The sequence below is a fragment of the Xiphophorus maculatus genome, chromosome 12, assembly GCF_002775205.1.
Source record: "Xiphophorus maculatus strain JP 163 A chromosome 12, X_maculatus-5.0-male, whole genome shotgun sequence".
Lineage (NCBI taxonomy): Eukaryota > Metazoa > Chordata > Actinopteri > Cyprinodontiformes > Poeciliidae > Xiphophorus > Xiphophorus maculatus.
In genome coordinates, this window is record NC_036454.1 from 18,705,123 (window position 1) to 18,724,910 (window position 19,788).

General features: G+C 38.6%; 1 protein-coding gene across 3 annotated transcripts; it reads right to left on the minus strand.

Annotated features, from left to right (window-relative positions):
- Window positions 1-1,161: 1,161 nt before the first annotated feature.
- plekha2 (pleckstrin homology domain containing A2) lies at window positions 1,162-17,561 on the minus strand. Of its 3 annotated transcripts, XM_023343898.1 has the most exons (13): window positions 17,324-17,561; window positions 12,951-13,083; window positions 12,694-12,856; window positions 12,508-12,564; window positions 10,951-10,999; window positions 10,694-10,791; window positions 8,351-8,482; window positions 7,494-7,583; window positions 7,334-7,402; window positions 7,175-7,245; window positions 6,621-6,684; window positions 3,384-3,491; window positions 1,162-2,703 (listed from the first exon to the last, which is right to left on the minus strand). In XM_023343898.1, exons 3-13 carry the CDS (start codon window positions 12,832-12,834, stop codon window positions 2,263-2,265), a joined length of 1,320 nt encoding a protein of 439 aa, XP_023199666.1. In that variant the 5' UTR covers window positions 12,835-12,856; window positions 12,951-13,083; window positions 17,324-17,561; the 3' UTR covers window positions 1,162-2,262. The 3 variants fall into 3 exon arrangements, with proteins under 3 accessions (XP_023199666.1, XP_005804120.1, XP_023199665.1); XM_005804063.3 differs by lacking the exon at window positions 12,951-13,083 and having other exon boundaries at window positions 3,414-3,491; XM_023343897.1 differs by lacking the exon at window positions 12,951-13,083.
- Window positions 17,562-19,788: the final 2,227 nt, after the last annotated feature.

The following is a 19,788-nucleotide window of genomic DNA, read 5'->3' on the forward strand; positions in this document are numbered from 1 at the left end:
TCTGTTTGCCCACAATAACAGGAAATAAGTTTTAACAATTCAAGATGAGACTTTCCACAAAAATAACAAAAAACTGGGGATAGTTGTATATTTTATCCTATATTGCAAAATTTGGAGTAAAGAAGATATTTAATCATTTCAAATCTTTGCATCAATTTCTAAATTTTCATATTAATTATTCGCTCCCTGAAAAATCAAAAATAATATTAAATCCCCAAGTATGATGAGTTTACATAAACCTTGGACCAGCAATGTTTCTTTTATTTCAGGCTACAAGCAACACAATGCGTCAACGTTTAAACCTCTGGGCGCAGCGACTGTATTTTCTAACATTTTAATCCAGCAGAGTAACATCAGACTGTTTTGAAGACAGAGCAGTGCAGTGCAGATGCAACCATGTGGGAATATTAACATTTAGGAGAGCGGTGTGTCTCTGCCCTCAGAGCTGCCCGTCACTCACAGGCGTCACACTCAAGTGCTAGGTGACCTTTATTTTACGTTTGTGCACACGGTGACAGGAAATTAGACCTCGAGGGCTTCCAGAGGAAAGCATCATCTCCAAACATTCATCTCTTTAAAAATATTGCATAAAAGCAAATCAATTCACTTTCACAAAGATATGATCATCCAGTCAGGTCCTGTTAGTCATTTCTTTTAAGCTTAACCAAGTTTCTTCATTTTCACACCAAGGTTCTCCTTTGGCCTGTTCGAGCACCTAGAGGGGATTCATTTCATAAAAGACAAAACCAATTTCAACATAGCTGACATTTCACAAGGCCTCATGGCCTTTAATACAATTTAAACTGTTCAGTGGAGACGTTTTTACCATCCAGCAGCTGAACCGGAGGACAGAAGCTGAAGTGGACATGTTGGGTTTTAAGGCATTTTACCTGATAGACTTTGCACTGCATGTGTGAAAGACTTCACTTAACACAGCCTCTGGTCGGTACATAGGCATCTGTATGCCTGTTTGCTCCCACACACTGTGCATGTGTAAAAGGGCAAATTTGTTGTTTGCTCTGACCTCTTGTCCAGCAGCATTTGCCTTTTAGAAACCAAACACATGAAGGTCAAGGTATTTACTCAGTCAAATTGTGTTTTAAAAGACTTTGGTCCACCATGTGCCATCAAAAAGACTTGATCAGAAATGGCCCAAACGAGAAAAATATAAAGCATTATTTAATATTAGAGAAAGAACTACCATGACATGCAGGTAGATAAGTGCACACGCTTCAGAGAATGGAAACAGGAATGAACACGGTACCACATCAATGAAGTATCAACATAAGCTAGTGTAGCAACACTGAGCATGTGAGGAAGATATAGTTAACCACTGTGAAAGATCAGTCAAAACTATAAAAAAAAACATAACATACACATACATGCACGTACTAATGCAAAGTGCAGAATTACAGTTCAATTACCAAAGGTAGTGGCAAAAACGTCCCACGTAATGCTGCAAAACAACAATCACATTTACATTTCCAAAGCAGCTGATGCAATCATGAGCTGTGGTTTGATACCAGCAGGATGTTTTACAAGTACCACTGTAACACTGCAGCATTCTCATGGTACCGAGCTTCAACCTTCAAACGGACTCACAGTTAACCGACAGTTGATCTTTAAGCAGAAATTTTAAAATTAGAAACAGAGCAAATACATGAAAGCTGTTAAAAATACAAATGAGTAAAATGTAACTATATGCAGATGATGTAATTGTTTCTTTATGAGAATGTGTTTCAGGAATGAATGACTGAAAAACACTGGCATGGGTGAAACAAAGTGAAAAGAAGCTAATAGTATATTTTTGAGATGTCTGAATATAAAAAACCCTAATTTTTAAAAGTGTTAAAATTTCATTAAACATTTTATTTAATAACTCTTGCAAAGCACAGTCCTGGTGTCAGGGATTCAAATATGAGGCCAAGTGCAGGAGTCTGAAAGCATGTGCCGCCATTTTTAAGTTTAAAAAAAGGAAAACTAACAAGATTATTCAAGTTTTCAGAGGAAGTTGCACTAAAATACTCCATCACTCCTTTTCACAGTCCTTGGACCAATAAAAACAGTTCCTCTCCTCCTTGCAGCTGGGTGCATCCTTCGTCTGCAAAGCATTAACACCACCAGCAGGTGGACCCCAATCTCATGCCATAGACACATCGTCTCTTCATTAGCAGGGAATACTACCATCATCAGTCACATTCATCACTTAAAAAAGGTACCAACACTTTAGTCCACACCAGAGTCTGCACAGACCGCTCAGCGTTACACGTCTGTTGTGCGGATGCCGTCGTCATCCAGGCTGAAGGGGAAGGAGGAGTGAGGCTGAGGCTGCGAGCGGTGCCGTCGCCGGCCGCTAGCAGCATCTGCCGATGCTGTGAGCATCCCCAGCCCACTGGTCGAAGGTACCTGGGACGCACTGGGGCAAGGGGTTGGGGTGGACAGGGAGTTGGAGGAGGATGAGGTGGACGAGGAAGTGGATGAAGAGGAGAGCGAAGGCAGAGTGGGGACAGGACTGAACGGGCTGTCTTCGTCCTCCATGTCCATGATGGACGGCTCACCCGGGGGAACTGGGGTCCAGGGTTGCCAGCCTGGAGCCACAGAGCAGGACTTGACCAGCTGGGGCCGCGCCTCGTTACTCTGCTGACGAGAGGGACCGCTGGGATTGTGTTTTTGATGGAGAGACGTCACTCGCTTAAACTGTCCCTGCAATTACAAGACAACGTAACAGAGGACGATCACTTTTCATGACTAAAAGCTTCACTTTCCATGTATATGGTGACGCACAAACTTATTCATACCCCTTGACTTTTCACATTTTGTAATATTAAATCCACAACACTCCATGTAATTTAGATAATTGTGACTCTTCTTTAAAATAAATATCCTATAAATGTGACACGCCTCTGAATGCAAAGACTTAATTGTTTAAAAATTTTGCCCATTTCTCTTTGTAAAATAGAACAACTTCTGTCACCTGGATGCAAAATAAATTTTCAGAAAGATTGTTAGACTGATTGGATTGAAAAGCAATTTTGAAGTCTTAAGGCTAATCCTTTATTAGTTTTAGGTCTGAACTTTGACTGGGCCATTTTAACACATTGCTATGCTTTGGTCTAAATTATTACATTGTAGTTTGTTTATGATGTTGTTGCTGCTTTAAGATGTGCCTCAGCCTCTTCCTCCAGTATGATTTTTATTTCCAGGACTGCCCAGTATTTAGCTGCATCTCCTTTCCTATGAACTCTGATGATCTTCTCTGTTCCTGCAGAAGAAATTAATTCCCATCGCATGATACTGCCACCTGTGTTTTTCGCCCCGGAAGATTATGTGACTTTTGACCTGACTTCTAAAGACAGTGGGTGTCTCTGGCTCAAGATACATACACATATATGAGTGAAAGAAGTCTGGGTTACCCGTGGAGGTCCTCTGAATTCCCGAATTTTCATGTCAATATCATTGATCCAACCGTGCATTTCCTCGGGCGTGTCTGTCTGTAAAAACACCAGAAGATAAACAAAGAGCAGAATGTCAGAAATTATGTTCATACCTGCTAATGATCATCGCCTGCATTAACAACCAACCTAAGTTATGCTTGACACATCTTTTAATTTTTTTTTTACTCTTTTTATGCTTCTTCTGCTTGAAGTTTAATTAATATGATGGGAAGGCAATTTTTAATTAACAGTTTAACAAACAGCTGTTTGATCATGATAAGATACATAAAAATTTACATTTTATTGGATTAGCACACACAAATTGCAGTTTTCATAGCGATTTGCTCTAGGAGTAAAAAAAAAAAAAAAGGTATATTCTGCAAACTCAATGGATATTGTTATTTTACACTTTTTACATTTCATACATTGTCTGGGTTACTACATGTGCACGCTGAGGGGTATGTGCCCTGGGCAAATGAGAGCAAGTCATCTTTCATTGTCATCTTTTATCTTTCATATCCACATATCGACGTATTTCAATATAGATTTCTAATTCAGTTTGGTTCTAAAATTATAATATCTATAAATTGGGGGGGGGGAAAGAACCGATTTGGCCTTATAGTGACATACAAGACCAAAGTCAATCTCTCAGTCAACATGGCAGAATACAGAGCAAAGCGGAAACTAAACTTAAGGGAAAAAAGAAGCGAAAAATGCTGATTTGGTACAATAATTATCTATTTCAGAACATTTAAAAAGTGCAAAATGCAAAGATATGTTCTTTGTGCTGGAGGAGATTCAGTTGCATCAGGTGAAAAACAAAAATTGCAGATGATGCAACCAACCTGCGGGCTAATATCTCCTCTGATGAAACTGAAAAGAGTTACGGAAAGAAGGAGATCTTCACTTCAGAAACATTTATCATTTGCAAGAGACTGTGAACTAATTCACCAAGTATATTTATGAACAGACATGTTAAGGCTGGACAGAAAAACAGAAACTGATTTTCTAAAGATTGCTTAGCCCTTTAGTTAAGCAATCATATGGACGCACGTATTGATGCTTTTGACTCTTTGTAGTTTAGGTGTTTCATGCAGAAACCGATGCATCACTGATGTAGCACAATAAACAAAATGTTAAGATCACGACTGTCAGGTTACACTGAAACTCTTTCCATGACACAGTGCAACATCAAGGCGAGGTAAAACATTTATATTAACCTTAAAGACATATTCAAACATTTTCCCAAGTACTCATCAAATAAAAACTTAAATAAAATATAAATGTACAAAACAGAAACAAACATGGTAACCTAAATTTTAAAAAACTAATTTTCAATAAGGTTTTTGTCTCTTGTTTTGCCTCATAGTTTCATGTATTTCAAATACATATAATAAATCAGTTAATCACCTAATGCATTAATTAGTTAATAAAAACAGATCTCATTATTGTAAGACAAATGCTTTAGTTGGCTGATAAAAAAAACAACTTTGCAATAAAATTTGTAACAATAGCCTTAAATGTTATTTTTTAACAATACAAGGACAAACCTTTTAAAACTGTTTCACAAGAAAATCCATAATTTGTTCCACAAACAGTGTATTGTATTTATCAGAATAAAAGTTTTGCAAAAACCGAATTGACCTTCAGGTTTTCCCCATCATGTCTTTAGGCTGTGACATTGATTTCCATTTCATTTGTTTTTGTTTATCTGAGATCACCAAGTCTTTTTTTCACACTTCCTTTTTTCTCTCTCTCTCTAATCACAAACAGCGCTCGCTTGTCTCGTTCTCTCCCTCCACTTCCCATCTGATCCGGTGCTGACGCCTCGGTCAGCTGCTCTCCCAAGGGGAGGAACAGGATATTGTTGCTGTTATGGTAACACATGGCTGCGTCCGATTCTCAAAAACAAACTGTTGAAGGAGCCAAAAAAAGGAGCCTGGGCCACACATCAGCAGCAGAGCATTTCAAGACAAACATTTCAAAACGTCAACACAGAAACACCTGGGATTCTAAAGAGACTCGTTGGCTTTATAAACAGTGGCTTGCAAAAATATCTGCACCTCTTGGTTTTGTATTGTTGCAACCACAACCTTTAAAGTATTTAATTGGGATTTTAAGTGACAGAAGGACATTTTTCTGTCTTACCTCTCTGAATTCTTTACAGCAAGTCACTTAAATCCACACAGATTGTTATTTAGACTGGATCAAGATCATCTGTGAACATTAACTTTGAAATGTTGCCACTGGTTTGTGATTGGATTTAGGTCTGGGCTTTGACTGGGCCGTTCTAACATAAACATACTGAGGATGTTCAAGTGAAGGTCTGGAGGGATGACGAAGGTCACGGTCCTGCTGGAAGGTGAAGCTCTGTCGCAATCTGAGGTCTTTTCTCCACTCACTACATTATATTTAGCTACTTTCATGTCTCCATGAAGTTTGACAAGATTCCCTGTCTCTCGTATAAAAACAGCTTCCCCACAGCATGATGCTGCTGCCAACTTCATGTTTCACCTCAGAGGTGAGAAAGAATTCAGCCAAATCATATACAACAGCACCTTCTCTCCTCATGTCGGCTGGCTGCCGTTAGCTTGTCACAAACAGCAAATGGGATTTCTTATGGGTTTCCTTTAACAATGTCTTTCTTCTTGCCACTCTCCAATAATACCAGACTACTAATGTTTATTTTGATTTCAAATTCTCCCATCTGAGTTGTGGATTTCTGCAGAGATCTTCCACAGTTACTCTGGGGGTTTTGATTACTTATTTAATTGGTGCTCTCCTTGTCCGGTCTGTCATTTTAAGCGATGTCTTGATAAGTTTTTAGTAGAGCCATACTCTTTCATTTTTCAGATAATCGATTGAACAGAGATCTGTGAGCTTTTCCAAGCTTGGGATTTGTTTTATATACAACCTTCTCCCTGAGAAAGTGTGTTTTTCGTCTTCATGTTGCTTTTTATTTCAATATGAACCCATACCTCAGATTGTTTTTGGGGGGTTTTTTGTATAAAAACATGAAAAAAAGATATAATTTTCCTTCCACTTAACAATTATGCACTACTTTGTATTGGTCTATCAAGTAAAATCCCAACATGCATTGAGGTTTGTGGCTGTAATTTAACAAAATGTGAAAAAGTTCAAAACTTTTGGAAGGCACTGTACTTTTTTTTCTTCTTTTGTTTTTACCTGGATGTAGAAAGTTCGGGAGTTGGTGATGATCTCAAATAGATTGTCTCTAAACAAAAGGTCCCTGGTGGAAAAGAGAAAAGGATTAAGTCAATTATACTTTTATGGATCAAAGAGAAAACGGTTTTATCTCAAACATTTAACTCTTTACGTTTACCTGAAAAATAATATTTACCATGAACAAAAACCAGATCAGCTAATTAACTACTATTATAGATGAACAACTGAGACACAGTCTTAGTAAATATGATGGGTCAGTTATAGGGTAACAAAGTTGTTGGTAAAGGTTATGTAATGAAAAGTGAGTTGCAATAATTAAATTGTGATGAGGAAGTACCATTTGTGCTTAGTTCCAGTGATGGAAACTAACTCCTGTGCAAGAAGATTCAAGTCTCTTCCAAAACAAAGTTTTTGGGTAGATAAAAACATTTGTATATACTGAAACTTTCACGAGATGAAAACGTAATTATGTTTGTTTATATCCGGCAGATAAACAGATTGGTAGAAAACACAATCTGACCGGACTGAATCAGACTGATTGTTTCATGACTCACCCTGACTTGACTAGACATTCATGGACCTTTTGAATGTCTCTGAGTGGAATACCGCGGAGAGGCTCCTTGTCCTGGGACATAAGCAGACACAAACCACAGTCACGCTGAGAGCGTCAACAGGAAATCAAAAAATAAATAAAAAGCATGCTGGCTCGTCACCGTGTCAGACTTGTAGTAGCTGACTGCGTTGTCATCCAGGGTGAAAAAACGCCTCTTCCAGCTCTTCCTCTGCAAATGCACAACACATCCTCTTTTTTTCCCCACTTATTTTAAGTTTTTGCTGAAGAGAATATAACTGGAAATCAGGCAGAGCACTCACCACATTTCCTTGTTTGACACAGAAACCATATCTCAGCACACCAGGCCTGTTTCCCTTCTTCTCCTTCCCCTCTGTCTCTTCAGTTTCATTCTGAAAGATTTCATCAGAGTGACCTCTTATCAGCGTCATTGTGGTAGCCGCCGTCAGATAAACTCTTCAATCACTACAAGTTGAAACTTGTAGTTTCAATCACCAGAAACTACATATATGTAGCATATACTGTATGTTTATATGCTAAATATGTTTAGCATATAAACATATTTACAGCTAAGTCAAATAATTATTTATTCAGGTTTAAATTTGATTAACAAGTCTCTCCCTACTGGAAGAGACATTAACATTTTAAAATGACCCAAACCAAAATCCAACCTTGAATCTGATTGAGGATCTGTGAAAGGAGCAAAAGGTTAGGGTGAAGTCCAATGAGGCCTTCCAACGTCAAAGACAAAGAATCATCAACAAAGATAAATTGCAAAAATGTCAGTGGAAACATACAAAAAGCTGATCCTTATCTTTTGACGTGACATTAAATATAAATAAAAAAAGATGTTCTTTTCTTTCCAAAAGAGTTTTTACTTTTTTGACATATACCTGTCTAGTTTCCTGCCAGAAAGAAAATTCTTGGTTAAGTTAAAATAACTTTAACCATGCTTGATTTTAAGAAACCATGCTCTTTAAATGCTATTGCTGAATGATTATCTCAGTTATGGTTAATTCATAATATTAGACTGTGATTCAATTTATTACATAACTCTAGCTTTAACTGTAAATCTTACATTGGTTTGACTAAATTCAGACTTCAGTTTATAGTCCGTATCACTCTTTTGGAGTGATTACGGCTCAGATCTCAGTCTTACCTGGATTGGAGTATGGACCACCACACCTCCAATGATCTCCGTCTTATAGGCCTGTTGTTTCCTCCCTCCCTGAGAGTCACTGATCACGGTGCTAGCATCGGATTTGGGAGGCGCAGGGCAGGATTTAGGAACCTGCCAAAAGGTAGGACAGTACAAGCAATCCAGACGTCAACATTTAGGAGAAAATGCATATTAAAAGACAGATATGTGTCTATCTTCAAAATGTAAAACAGAAAATATACGCAAGAAACTGGCCATGACTTCCAGCCTTAAATAGTTTTGTTTTTTCTACTCCTAAAGGACAGAAATTAAAAGACAGAAACAGATGCAGATTTATAATTTTTAAAAAGGTAATATTTATTGTACTAAGCAATACACAAGTTAATTTTTGGAGCTGCAATTTCTTCTCCTTAATACAAAGAACATTTTCTTCTTTCTGGAGCTTTAAAGCTTAGAAACAGCCAAAGTTAGAAGTCCCTCACAAAAGGAAAATTTAATATAAACTGTATTATTTTTAGCAAGATTTTTGCAATGTGAGAGTGAGCATGCTAACACTGTAATTAAACAATGGGAACTTGAGTGTACGCCCAGTGGTCAATCAAGAATAAACAGTCTCCTCAAACTTATCTGACGTAGCAGAAAAGTGGTGAAAAGTCACCTTGGATAAAAGGAGAGTGATCAGAAAATTGTACTCTTTATTCCAATTAGAACTGTTTAAAAAATATGCTATAAACCAACATAAAATAGTACATAAGAGCTGGGTGTATTTTCTACAAATAAACATGTTAAAAGTCTTTTAGTCATTCCACTTTACTCTAGTCTCCCAAATAAAATCCTGTGCTTGGTACAAAAGGAAAACAAAACAATAACCTATGTATAAATTAATCTCAGTATTGATCCGGCTGTTCTTTGAAGGCATCAGAGAGGACATTAGTGAACAAACAACATTATGAAGACCAAGGAAACCAGCTGAGATCTAGGTTATAAAACAAAATCTCAAGCTCTGAAAATAAATTTACCATCTCAGAATAGAAAGAGTGTGGAAAAAATACAAATTTAGCAAGTCATGGCCGTCCACCCAACATGATAAGCTGGTAAAGGAGTGCAGAGAAGCAGCCATGAAGCCAATAGTAGTTCTGCAGGAACTGCAGAAATCCACTACTAGATCACTGACAGAAAGTTGTCAAAAGACCTGTTTGTACTGCAGTTTACCCATGTTGACGATACAGCAAACGTGGTAGAAGTTGCTTGTGTCAGATATAATCAAAATAAAAGTTTTTCAACCAACATCCAAAATCGTATGTGTCTGAGACTAGAAAGCTGGAAATCAGCTGAGGATAAAAACCACTGAAAGTTTATGGTTGTGATATGAACAAAATGACACAGCAGATATTTCTATTTCAATCACAACATGCAGATCATACAGCAAGAACGCATTTTCTGATCAAATGTATTTTATTTAACAGCTTTAGTTAGGACCCACTGAAAGTGCAGATGTTACATAATGTTACCAACTTTAGGGAAAAAATGGTTTGCATTGCATAACAGAGATCTGCAAGAGGCATATCTTGTTGTCAGAACTTACTTAGACCCAACAAACACTGAAATGAAAGCCACATAAACAGTTTCTCTTTCCTACTCCATCAACTGTCTTAATTTTGACGTCACACAGGATCTGGGTCCTCATCTAAGTCTACAAAAATATACACTCATCTACCACAGAGAACAAGATAAAAATATGAATGATGATTTAATGTGTCAAACATTAACCACTGCATTATTTTCACAAGCCATTTCCTTTTTAGGGGTGTGCTAACATCCCGTCCCTTCCGCCTCACACGACTTTGTCGTTGAGGCCAAGACGGCTCAGAAAGAAAGCAGCAGCAGCAAAGAAGCAGAGCAGATGCCACCCCCAACGACGGGGAAGTGAAAGAGAGAGCAAGCGATGTAGCTTCCTGTGTCGGCGAGCAGGTGAGCGCGCAGCAGCAACGCTCTCCTCTCTGGCACCTGCTGCTGCCATCAGACATCTGGACGGCGCTGGTCACAAAAGCCTCCCCCTTCCAGCTGAATACACAAATATTATGCAAACGTGCGAACTAGATGTTAACACCTCCACCACATTGACGTCTGAGTGTTATCTCTGCTGCTGTCATGCATTCACAATTTCCCCATTCAGTCAGTGTTAACAGAGGGTATTTGTGGGTGATGTGCTGGCATCCGCAAAACTGATGGGGTCAAACTGGTTTTGGAGCTGCCCTCCATCAATACGTCATTATATGTCAGTTATATAAACCGACATATAATCGGGTGATGTGTGCCAGCATGTATACGTGTTGCTCTTACGGTGATCTTGCTGGCCTTGTTGAGAGCATCCACCCAGTTCCTCATGTCGACTGCATCATTGGCTTGAAGGTAGTACCGCCGTGAAACTGCATTTATGACTGCCAAAAACGTAAAATGAAAAACACAACAGAGAGGAGTTCATGAAATCCACAGCGACCGCCGTTGGGGGATTTTATCATGAGTAACAAAAATGAACGCAGTTGTGTAATGCCGCACATGCACGAGTCATCGTTTCACGACTCCAAGATGAAACTCACCGAAGCAGAACTCGGTCTTCGGCTTTTGCTTTGCAGTGGCTTCACTCACCTGAGAAAAGAGAAGACAAGAAAAAAGAAGACAGAAGAAAAGAAAGGAGAAGAGAAAAGAGAAAAGAAGAGAAGAGAGGAATCTTTGATGTCAGGGAAGCCAGATGTCATTATCTGTGCGAGCAAACCAACATCTGGAAAACTTCACATCGCTGCTGCATGTGACTGCAAACTAGAACTGCAGATAACCCTGAATTCTTGAGTATCTCAGAATCCTTGAGTGAATTTCCACATTACTGTATTCGTGGGTGTAGTGAGAACAAACACTACAGACCTGACCTTTGACTCACAAGAACTGCTTCAAGTCTTTAAGAATACTCTTGATGGATAACAGATTCAACCACAACAACCTCTTCTCTCATGTCTATAGCATTAAGAATATTTTCCTGTAGGCAGTTTTTATATTTGAAAGATCTTAGTTAGATAATTCAGAATATATGAAAGGTAGTTTAACTTATCAGTCTTAAGTTATCTGCAATAGAAAACAAATATTTTTGTTGTTGGTTGTCTGATTGGCTGATCAGGCCCTTATGACAACTCCCACCAGCTCCCAAGCAGGCAATACCACAGAAGAAGAAGAGAACATGTAGGAGACAAAAAGAAGCCGAATCAACTTTTTCAGATGTACATGTTTATTTGCATTGCACGCTTTGCTATGTTCATTTAAATTTATGTGAAGTTCCTGCAATAATTTCCTTTGGATTTTTTCTTCAACTCAAATGAAAGCTCTTAAAGCATGTCGCTCTGCTCCAAATCAAAAGTGAGAGGCCTTCAGACATCCCAAAAGCCATAACCAGGATGCCAGAAGCTGATTTATTAAGTCTTTTTAGACAACTTACTGCTGGGTTTAGTTAGAAAATTGTCCCTGGGATGCAGTTTCTATAAATAGAGGGTGGATTCGGTGCTATAAACACAAACTGCATGACACCTGCATGTGTTCACATGTCATTGCTGCAGGTTGGTAGGTCTGTGCAGCTGGCAGGCTCCACCTGAATCGTGCAAAGTCGTGCAAAGTTTACTGCTGTATCCGATATCTGACTGTCTGGATGAACACATCAGGTTAAGAAGAAGCCATTTATTTCCACATCAAACTAGTCTGAGAAGGTTGAGCTGGATCAAACCAACTCAATGATGAAGGGAGGTGAAAATAAAATAAATGCCATCATTTCCAAGATCTATTATTGACTTACTAGCTAAAAGAGTACAAGAATCAACGATGCTTTACTACACAACTGAATGCAGGATGGGATCAAACAAAACAATCAAGAAGCAATGACTCATTATAGTAAAGCAATTAATCTGACCCATGCTAAATAAAGTTACCTCCTCGCTTTTTCACTTTTGCATTATTGATTGTTCAAAGGGGAGGAAATGCTTCAGATAAATGTTTAGTAGATTATAGGGCTGTTTGATTAAAGTATAGTAATATAGTTGAATGTAGCCTACATGGGTAAATTCCTGACTGTAGTCCAAAGATGTCTGAAAACAAACGGGGGTGCACGCTTTTACCTTAGAGATGTAGGTTAATCTCAGGCTGCCAACAAAGCTGGCTCCGCTGGCCAGGTTCTGCATACAAACAGAGCAGTCATTAGCTCAGAGTCCAAGGTCCCACGGCTTTATATTGATCATTTTTCATTTCCTCCTGCTGCTTGTGCAAACGTGCTTCTAGTTTGGTGGTGTGTTGTGTGTGAGCACCTGTGGATTGTCCATGTACCATTGCAGGACATTCCCCTGTGTGTCGAGGATGAAATATCGCCTCTGGAAGCGGCAGCTGTTCTCCTTCTCCTCGATGTCCAGGAAGCCGCACACACGGTTCAAGCGGTCCAGATACGGCATCGCTGCCACTATCACATAATCACTGAGACACAGAGGCAGAGGCAGACAGATGTGGAGGGTAAATCATCTCTGAGTTAAGAGTTCAGACACACACACACAGGAAGAGAGAGACCCACTCGCACTCAGCAGTTTTTCATGTGACGTGATTGAGGCTGAGCTGCAAAAGCCGAAAGCCCGAGGCTGAGCTGAGGCCCTCCACCACAGCCGAAAATTACACACTACTCTCCAGATCTGCACACAGGCACATTTCTATAGGACAGGGAAGAGGAAAGAAAGGAGCTCAAGTCAAAGAAGTGTGGCCTGAAGAGGGATGTTTATTGAAAATGAAGAAGAGCATGTAAAATACAGAGCTGCTGGCAGATTCCTAAAAATAATCAGGACTAATTCTTCTCAGAAACTCAGTCATTCTTGTCATATTTATTTATTCTGCTTGTTTCTGGAAGTATCAAGCAGTATTTTATTTCATTTATTTACGTCACTGCAAGCTAAACCAGAATTAAACAAAAAACTATGTGCAGGACATGTTCATGTTCTGTTTCTAGATATTTCAGCCTGGCAGAAACCAGCCCCTTGTTCTACGCTTTGCTTCGTACAGACTGAACCCGCGGCTGTTGAGAGACGATTGCTTCCTGGAGGCGTGGACACCAATGAAGTTTTACATTTTAACCCATTCGCTAACATTTGGCCATAACTTACACAATGCACCAGTTCAGTGCTATGAAGCTAACCAGGAATTGCCTGCACTGCAAACAACCATCTCCAACTGCGAAGAGAGAAGTGCCAAGCAAGGGTGGGCAATATGAATTTGGAATTTTATTGCAGTATTTTGTAGTGCTATTCAGATATTGATAAAAAAACATTTTTTTTATGAAAATGTATGACTGGGACTGCATGGCCCAGCATTCATAGTGCCCCAAACGCAAATACTGTTCTTGAAAACATTCATACTCCAGATGTCATTTATATTACTAAACTGTAACGTTAGTCGTATAAATGTATTTAATTAGACTTTATTAATTACACTTTCAAATTTAAATATACTTTTGAAAAACTGCATAATTATGTTTTTGAAGTTACTAATATTTATTGATGCTCTCATGAAGCAAACAGTGAAGAAAATAGTAAAAATAACATTTTTATTTTTAACATCAATAATTTAAATTTATCAAGACAATAATACATCTAAAGTGTTATCAGGATAACGAATATTTCACAATGTATGACAAACGATACAATAAATGAACAAGGACAGAGCTGAATGTGATGGTTGTTGATGTTAAATTCAGTATTTGGCTTTGTCGCCAACACGGACCAAACGACTTTGTTCACTTCCTCCGCTGCCATTGCTAAAACTACAAGCAGACTACAAGTCTGAAACAACGCAGAAAAACAAGGTCTTCATTCATAACTTCTCTTTCTGTTTGCTGATTGGCCCAGTAGAAAATTTACAGAAGAAATCGAGCTCAATGGGAGAGAACCCCAACTGAGAACTGAAGGGAGATGAGAATTGAGTACAATTGTGTAGAAAAGCAGTGGCCAGGCTGTAGATGTCTGTTTTGTTTATCTTTCTAAGATAAACAAAAAGCACAACATCATAATGGCTAACTAGGCATTACCTGTGAGTGATGAACTATAGTGTGACAGCCGTCTCGATCCCTCCAGTTGCTAATAGTCTTATGAGACCGTGTTGCCTCTTCAGGCTGAAAAATGATCATGAGCTTTTCAATGCAACGGTTCCCACAAGAACCAGAGCAAGAAATGCCATCAGGCACACAGGTCACACCTGCTGGGTGGAACTCCTGCAGAGTTATTTTTAAACCAATGCTTAAGAAAAATGCCTCATTTTGAAACTATGCTCTGCGTCGCATGCGTCAATCGTGCATGTTTGCCACTGAAATAGGTCAAAGATACAGAAGGCATTAGCAGAAGCGTAAGCTTAGATGGAAACATGAAGGTGGAGGTGCACGGGTCACACAGATGCCATCACTGAGACGCACATCCACACAACTGTGTGCAGGCACACAAGCTATTCTGGGCATCAGAAAACATCTGGTTTAATCATTGCTGGGAGAAACTGTGGGGAGGTTTTTCCATCTTTGGTAAAAACCAAACCAATAAATAAAACTTGGATGATATTTTAAATGCCCTGTTTTTTAAAAGAAAATGCACAAAAGCAGCAAACATACAGTAGCTTAGGGGGAAAAGTATTGTATTTAGATAAGGGCTGTGGTATCACACATACTTCACACAGAAGAATGGAGTGAAACATTCCTCTACAAACAATGATCATTTGTGCACCAGATCAACCAGTCTAATGAACAAAACCGGATAGTAAGCATTTAGAAAGCAAAGACGGTTAGTGATTAGTAATGGTTTTATTTCCATCCTGAGGTTTTGGGGTCTAGTAAAGCAGAAAAAGGGAGGATTGAATAATCTTGACTAATCACAGGCAGGTTTCTGGCCACAAGTTACCAAAGTTTTAAAAGCTTACGGTTTCAAAACCATAAAATGTTCCATCATGTTGGTTTAAAGTCCAGTTCGAAGTAGGACAGAGAAAGTGCTGCAAATACCAGCGTTTTCTTCAGCAGCATAGAGTAAAGCAGAGCTATGACAACACGGCACTGCTGGTCAGCTGGCTGAAAGAAAGCTGCCACACCTTTCTTCATGGCTAGAATAAAAGATCAGTTCCGCTCTTTGTGAATATTTCTGGTTGCAAATGACAGACAGTCATGCAGAAACTAAAGGAGCACTAGCTATATTTATTATTTAGGTCATGTTTTAAAACTACAGTTGGTCAACTACAAGTGGGATTTCTGTGAAGCAACAGACTGCAGGCTGACTCCCAGAGCATTTAGCTCTACTAATGAAGCAGCTTGTTAGTTGAGTCTGCTGAGTTGTGAGGCACTAGTTATTTGTTTATTTTTTAAAATATCCTTCCTCTCATCTTAGCAATTGGGCAGATCTGAATCAGTCCATTTTTATTTATTTTCTATTCCAGTTTATTAAATTGATCAAAACTAACAACTTTACAAATGCACCATAATTGGACACATTTTTTTAGTTACAAAAATATCAGATAAAAGTTACAGATATGAATCAAGTAATTCTTGTAATTCCTTAATTTTATTTTGGATTAAAAACTTCCATTTCTATTCGTAAAAATTGCAGCAGATTTGTTGTGTCTTCCATGCTGAATATGGCATGTTAACAAAATTTCCAAAAGCTTTTCATGTCCAAACCAACAGTCTCATCCAAATAGCAAAAGAAGACATTTTAAATGTCACCAAAAGCATTGTTGTAGGTAAAATAATGAAAATTTCTAGGGGTGGGGTTGCCAAAATTCTGGGGTCATTTATGTCCCTTGATTGAAATTTGTGAAACAGTGTAATCCAAATGTTAAATATAAACAAATCCCTTTGAAGAATGTTCTGCATGTTTAATGGGTAGAATAAATATCAGTTACTTCTTGGAAAAGGGGCAAAAAATATCCAGCTTTCTGAAACTGTAACCTACAACATCAAATATGAAGATGCCTCTTTTTGTTTGTTTGTTTAGGAAGATGCAGTAAAGCACCAAAGACGACTGCAGATTCACTGATGGTAATGCATGTCAAGGTCAAATCTCCAAGAAATAACCGATCAGTGCATCTCCAGCTCAGATCAGTATTCAACTTTTTGTCCAATCAATGAGGGTTGCTTTGAAAAATGGTTAAGTCTAGTAAGGAAGACTTTGTGGGCAGCTATTTTGAGTGAATACTGTGAAACTGTAAGATCCTGTGAGAATCGTATACCAGCCCACGCCTCACTTAAATAGGGGGAAGAATGGACAACTCGGTTTTTAACCCTTCACTTCTCTGAGCACTGTTCAGTTACGTACCATCAACACTTGTGCTTCCTTTGTCTCAGACCAGCTATGTAACAATCCATCGGCAGCAGATCGGAAGTGGTCAATTTTCCTCGAGGCAGTCAGTTGATGAGATACTCATCCATATTTCCATATTTTTAAAAAATGCGTATTTCACCCATTCATTAAATGCATCATAACCAAGAACCCCCAATATTTTAGAACTGAAATCGTCCGTGGCCAGAAAAAAAACCTAACTGTGCATCCCTGCGTCTGTCTACAACTATTTGAAGTGGATGAGTTGTGCCATAAAATGAGATTTCTGTTAAGTAGAGAGCTAGAAATCATTTCTAGATGTTGCATATTTGTTGCCAGTTCACTGAACAGATAGGGTTTAACGCAACTTCCCACTGAAGTTGAGTTCGAGCATGTAAAACTGAACTGTTCTCAGTCTGAATTACTCAACAACACCTGACATGCACAGCATTAGTTCAGCTCAGATGACCTGCAGTGACTCACTGACACCAACAAGTCCACGCAATGACACACCTACTGCAGTTCCCAGCTCCAGCACGCTCACAAAGCGACGGCCAGAGCCATGAAGTGGCCCTGCTGCTGCTGCTGCTGCTGTCTCTAGACTACTTACCCGCTGTGGAGAGTCAGAGTGCGCCACAGCCAGCGCCCCGAAACCAAGCGGAGAGCGCAGAGCCTGCCTCAGCGGCTACGATCATCCTCAGAGGAACTTTTAGACAACTTTTATGGACTGCAGACTTACAGATGAACCGGCGTGCACAACGCCCTCACACTATTCTCTATTTGTTTGTGTGATCGGGTTACAGGAGACTTGCCTTTTTTTCCGGGTTGGACGTTTCGGTATTAGAATAAACCAGCCCCGGATGTGATCTATGCGTCCCCTGAGTTCCAGCCCCAACCTCCTCCTCCTCCTCCTCCTCCTCCTCCTCCTCCTCCTGCAGCTGCTGCTCACTTTTTACCCGAGGGAGAGAAAACCGAGTTTAACAGGCCTTTCTTATAACTTTAAATTCAGTTTCATGTTACACCTTTATCAACGCAATCCCTTTGTAAAACACATCTTTAATTAATAGAAGGCTTTCACTGCATCAGAAGTGTGAGCTCTTTCTCTCTGCATGCCATATGTCATCTAGTCTTTTTCAAGAACTAGGTCAAAGTGCTGAATCGGGTGGTTTATATGAAAGAGCTGTAAAAGAAGGAAGCATGCACCTGGACAAACAGGAGCACGGAGGAAACATGGCTATTGTCCTACATGCAGGTGCAAAACTATGGTGTCAAAATTAAATAAATTAACCTGTGTATACACGTATTAACTTGTGAAGAATTTACTAAAATCATACATAAATGACTAATTCATTCATTAAATGTTTTGATAATAAAAAACATCCGAAAACAAAAATTAATAATTTACTGCTAAATGTTACCCATTTAAACCGTAGAAAGTGGATTCTAATATCTGATTGGTTAAAATCCACAGTACGTCAGACACAGACCAATGATCTTGAGTAACTCTGTCTCAGTCCCGCCCCCTGGCTGTGATTGATGGAACAGACAGATAAAATCAATTCTGCATGTTCTAAATTCATTACCATATTGAGCTAAATATAGAGTTGACGTTGTCAGCAGGTATAAAAATTAGATTAACCAAAGAGTTTCACATTCATGCTTAAAAAAACAACAAAAAACCCCATTAACAATTATCTAGATATATAGATAGATGAATTTGCTGCTATCTCTCCAGATTTGTGTACTTTATCAAACTTAAGTCATGTTGAACCCTTGTGTTGGCTAATTTATCCTCACTGAGGATCTATTGGAGCTCTGAAGTTATTTTGTGAAGCATTAGTCACATCTATCACTTTATGGTACACTTACATTTGTTTAGTCTACCTCTGTTGTTAAATTTATGTTTTTTGATCTGTTTCATCTAGACTATTTTGGACTTTTTTGTTGATATACTCATATTTATCTTTTTATTCCCATACTTATTTAGTGGTGTCACAATTAAAGGAAACAGATACACAGGCTGTCATAGGTTTCCAATTTTTATTTTTAAACCCTTTCTCTCACTTACAGTTATGTACTTGTGCTGGTCTATCACATTGGGGTTGAGGTTTGTGTGACAAAATGTGCAAAGGTTAACATCTGTGCAACTCTACTTCTTTGCAAATCACTTTATAAAATGTATTTCTTCTCCCTACTCCATTTTACACATATAACCCATATATTTTAGTTTGATTTTTGAGTTTTTTATTGTTTGAATGACATCTATCATCTTAAATTAAATAAGTAAATAAACTAAAACAAAAATATGAAGGTCAGGTTTTATATTTTCACTTTTTGTCTTCGTTATGAGTCATTTATGATTGAGAGATATTCAGGTATTGGGTTTCTGTCTGAAGATAGCATGGGTTTCAATGCAAATATTGAAACCCACCTGAAACCAGGTGTGCGTGTGTGTATGTATATGCATACATACACACACGCACATATATACAGTATATATACACATATACAGTATACATCAATCTGCAAAGTAAAGACACTGATGTTTGGAAAATGTCTTTTCTTTCAAATTCCATTCTGTGGTTTTTAATTTTGAATGTCTTCAAGATTTTTGCAGGGTTTTTTTCCACTTTCAAACAAAGGTAACCACAAATTAGCCTAACTTCCTTTTTTCACCACTCTGCTCCTCGTCTTCTTAAGACTTTAGATTTTGTTTTGACACGTTTTGCAGACTCTCCTCACACCGAGTCTCATCAGCCGAAATGCTAAATATTCGTTTTGCACAGGTAGTGGTTTTAGTCATTTTTCTTTTAGTAAAAATGTATGTTCTCCCTTGTTAAGAGGAAGTGGTTAAGTGTCATATGACCTTCCTGAGGACAGAGACCTACCTTGCCGATTTCATATCCAGCAGTAACTGCGTAGAAGATTCAAGTGTCATTTCTGTAAGGGGAAGTGTTAAACTTTCCACAGACCCTCATGAGAATAGTCTCAACGTTTTTTTTTTAATGCACATTAGGGAAACGAGTTTTCTAAAAGCACAAGGGGATCAAAGACACTATAGAAACTGAGGTGTGA

What these genes read in the sequence shown, in the direction of transcription:
- plekha2 (XM_023343897.1), bottom strand. Translation starts at nt 12,834, where the DNA reads ATGCCGTATCTGGACCGCTTGAACCGTGTGTGCGGCTTCCTGGACATC. An exon ending in GGTACATGGACAATCCACAG is followed by an intron (nt 12,565 to 12,693) that starts GTGCTCACACAC and finishes GTTTGTATGCAG; the next exon opens with AACCTGGCCAGCGGAGCCAG. An exon ending in GATTAACCTACATCTCTAAG is followed by an intron (nt 11,000 to 12,507) that starts GTAAAAGCGTGC and finishes CTCTTTTCTCAG; the next exon opens with GTGAGTGAAGCCACTGCAAA.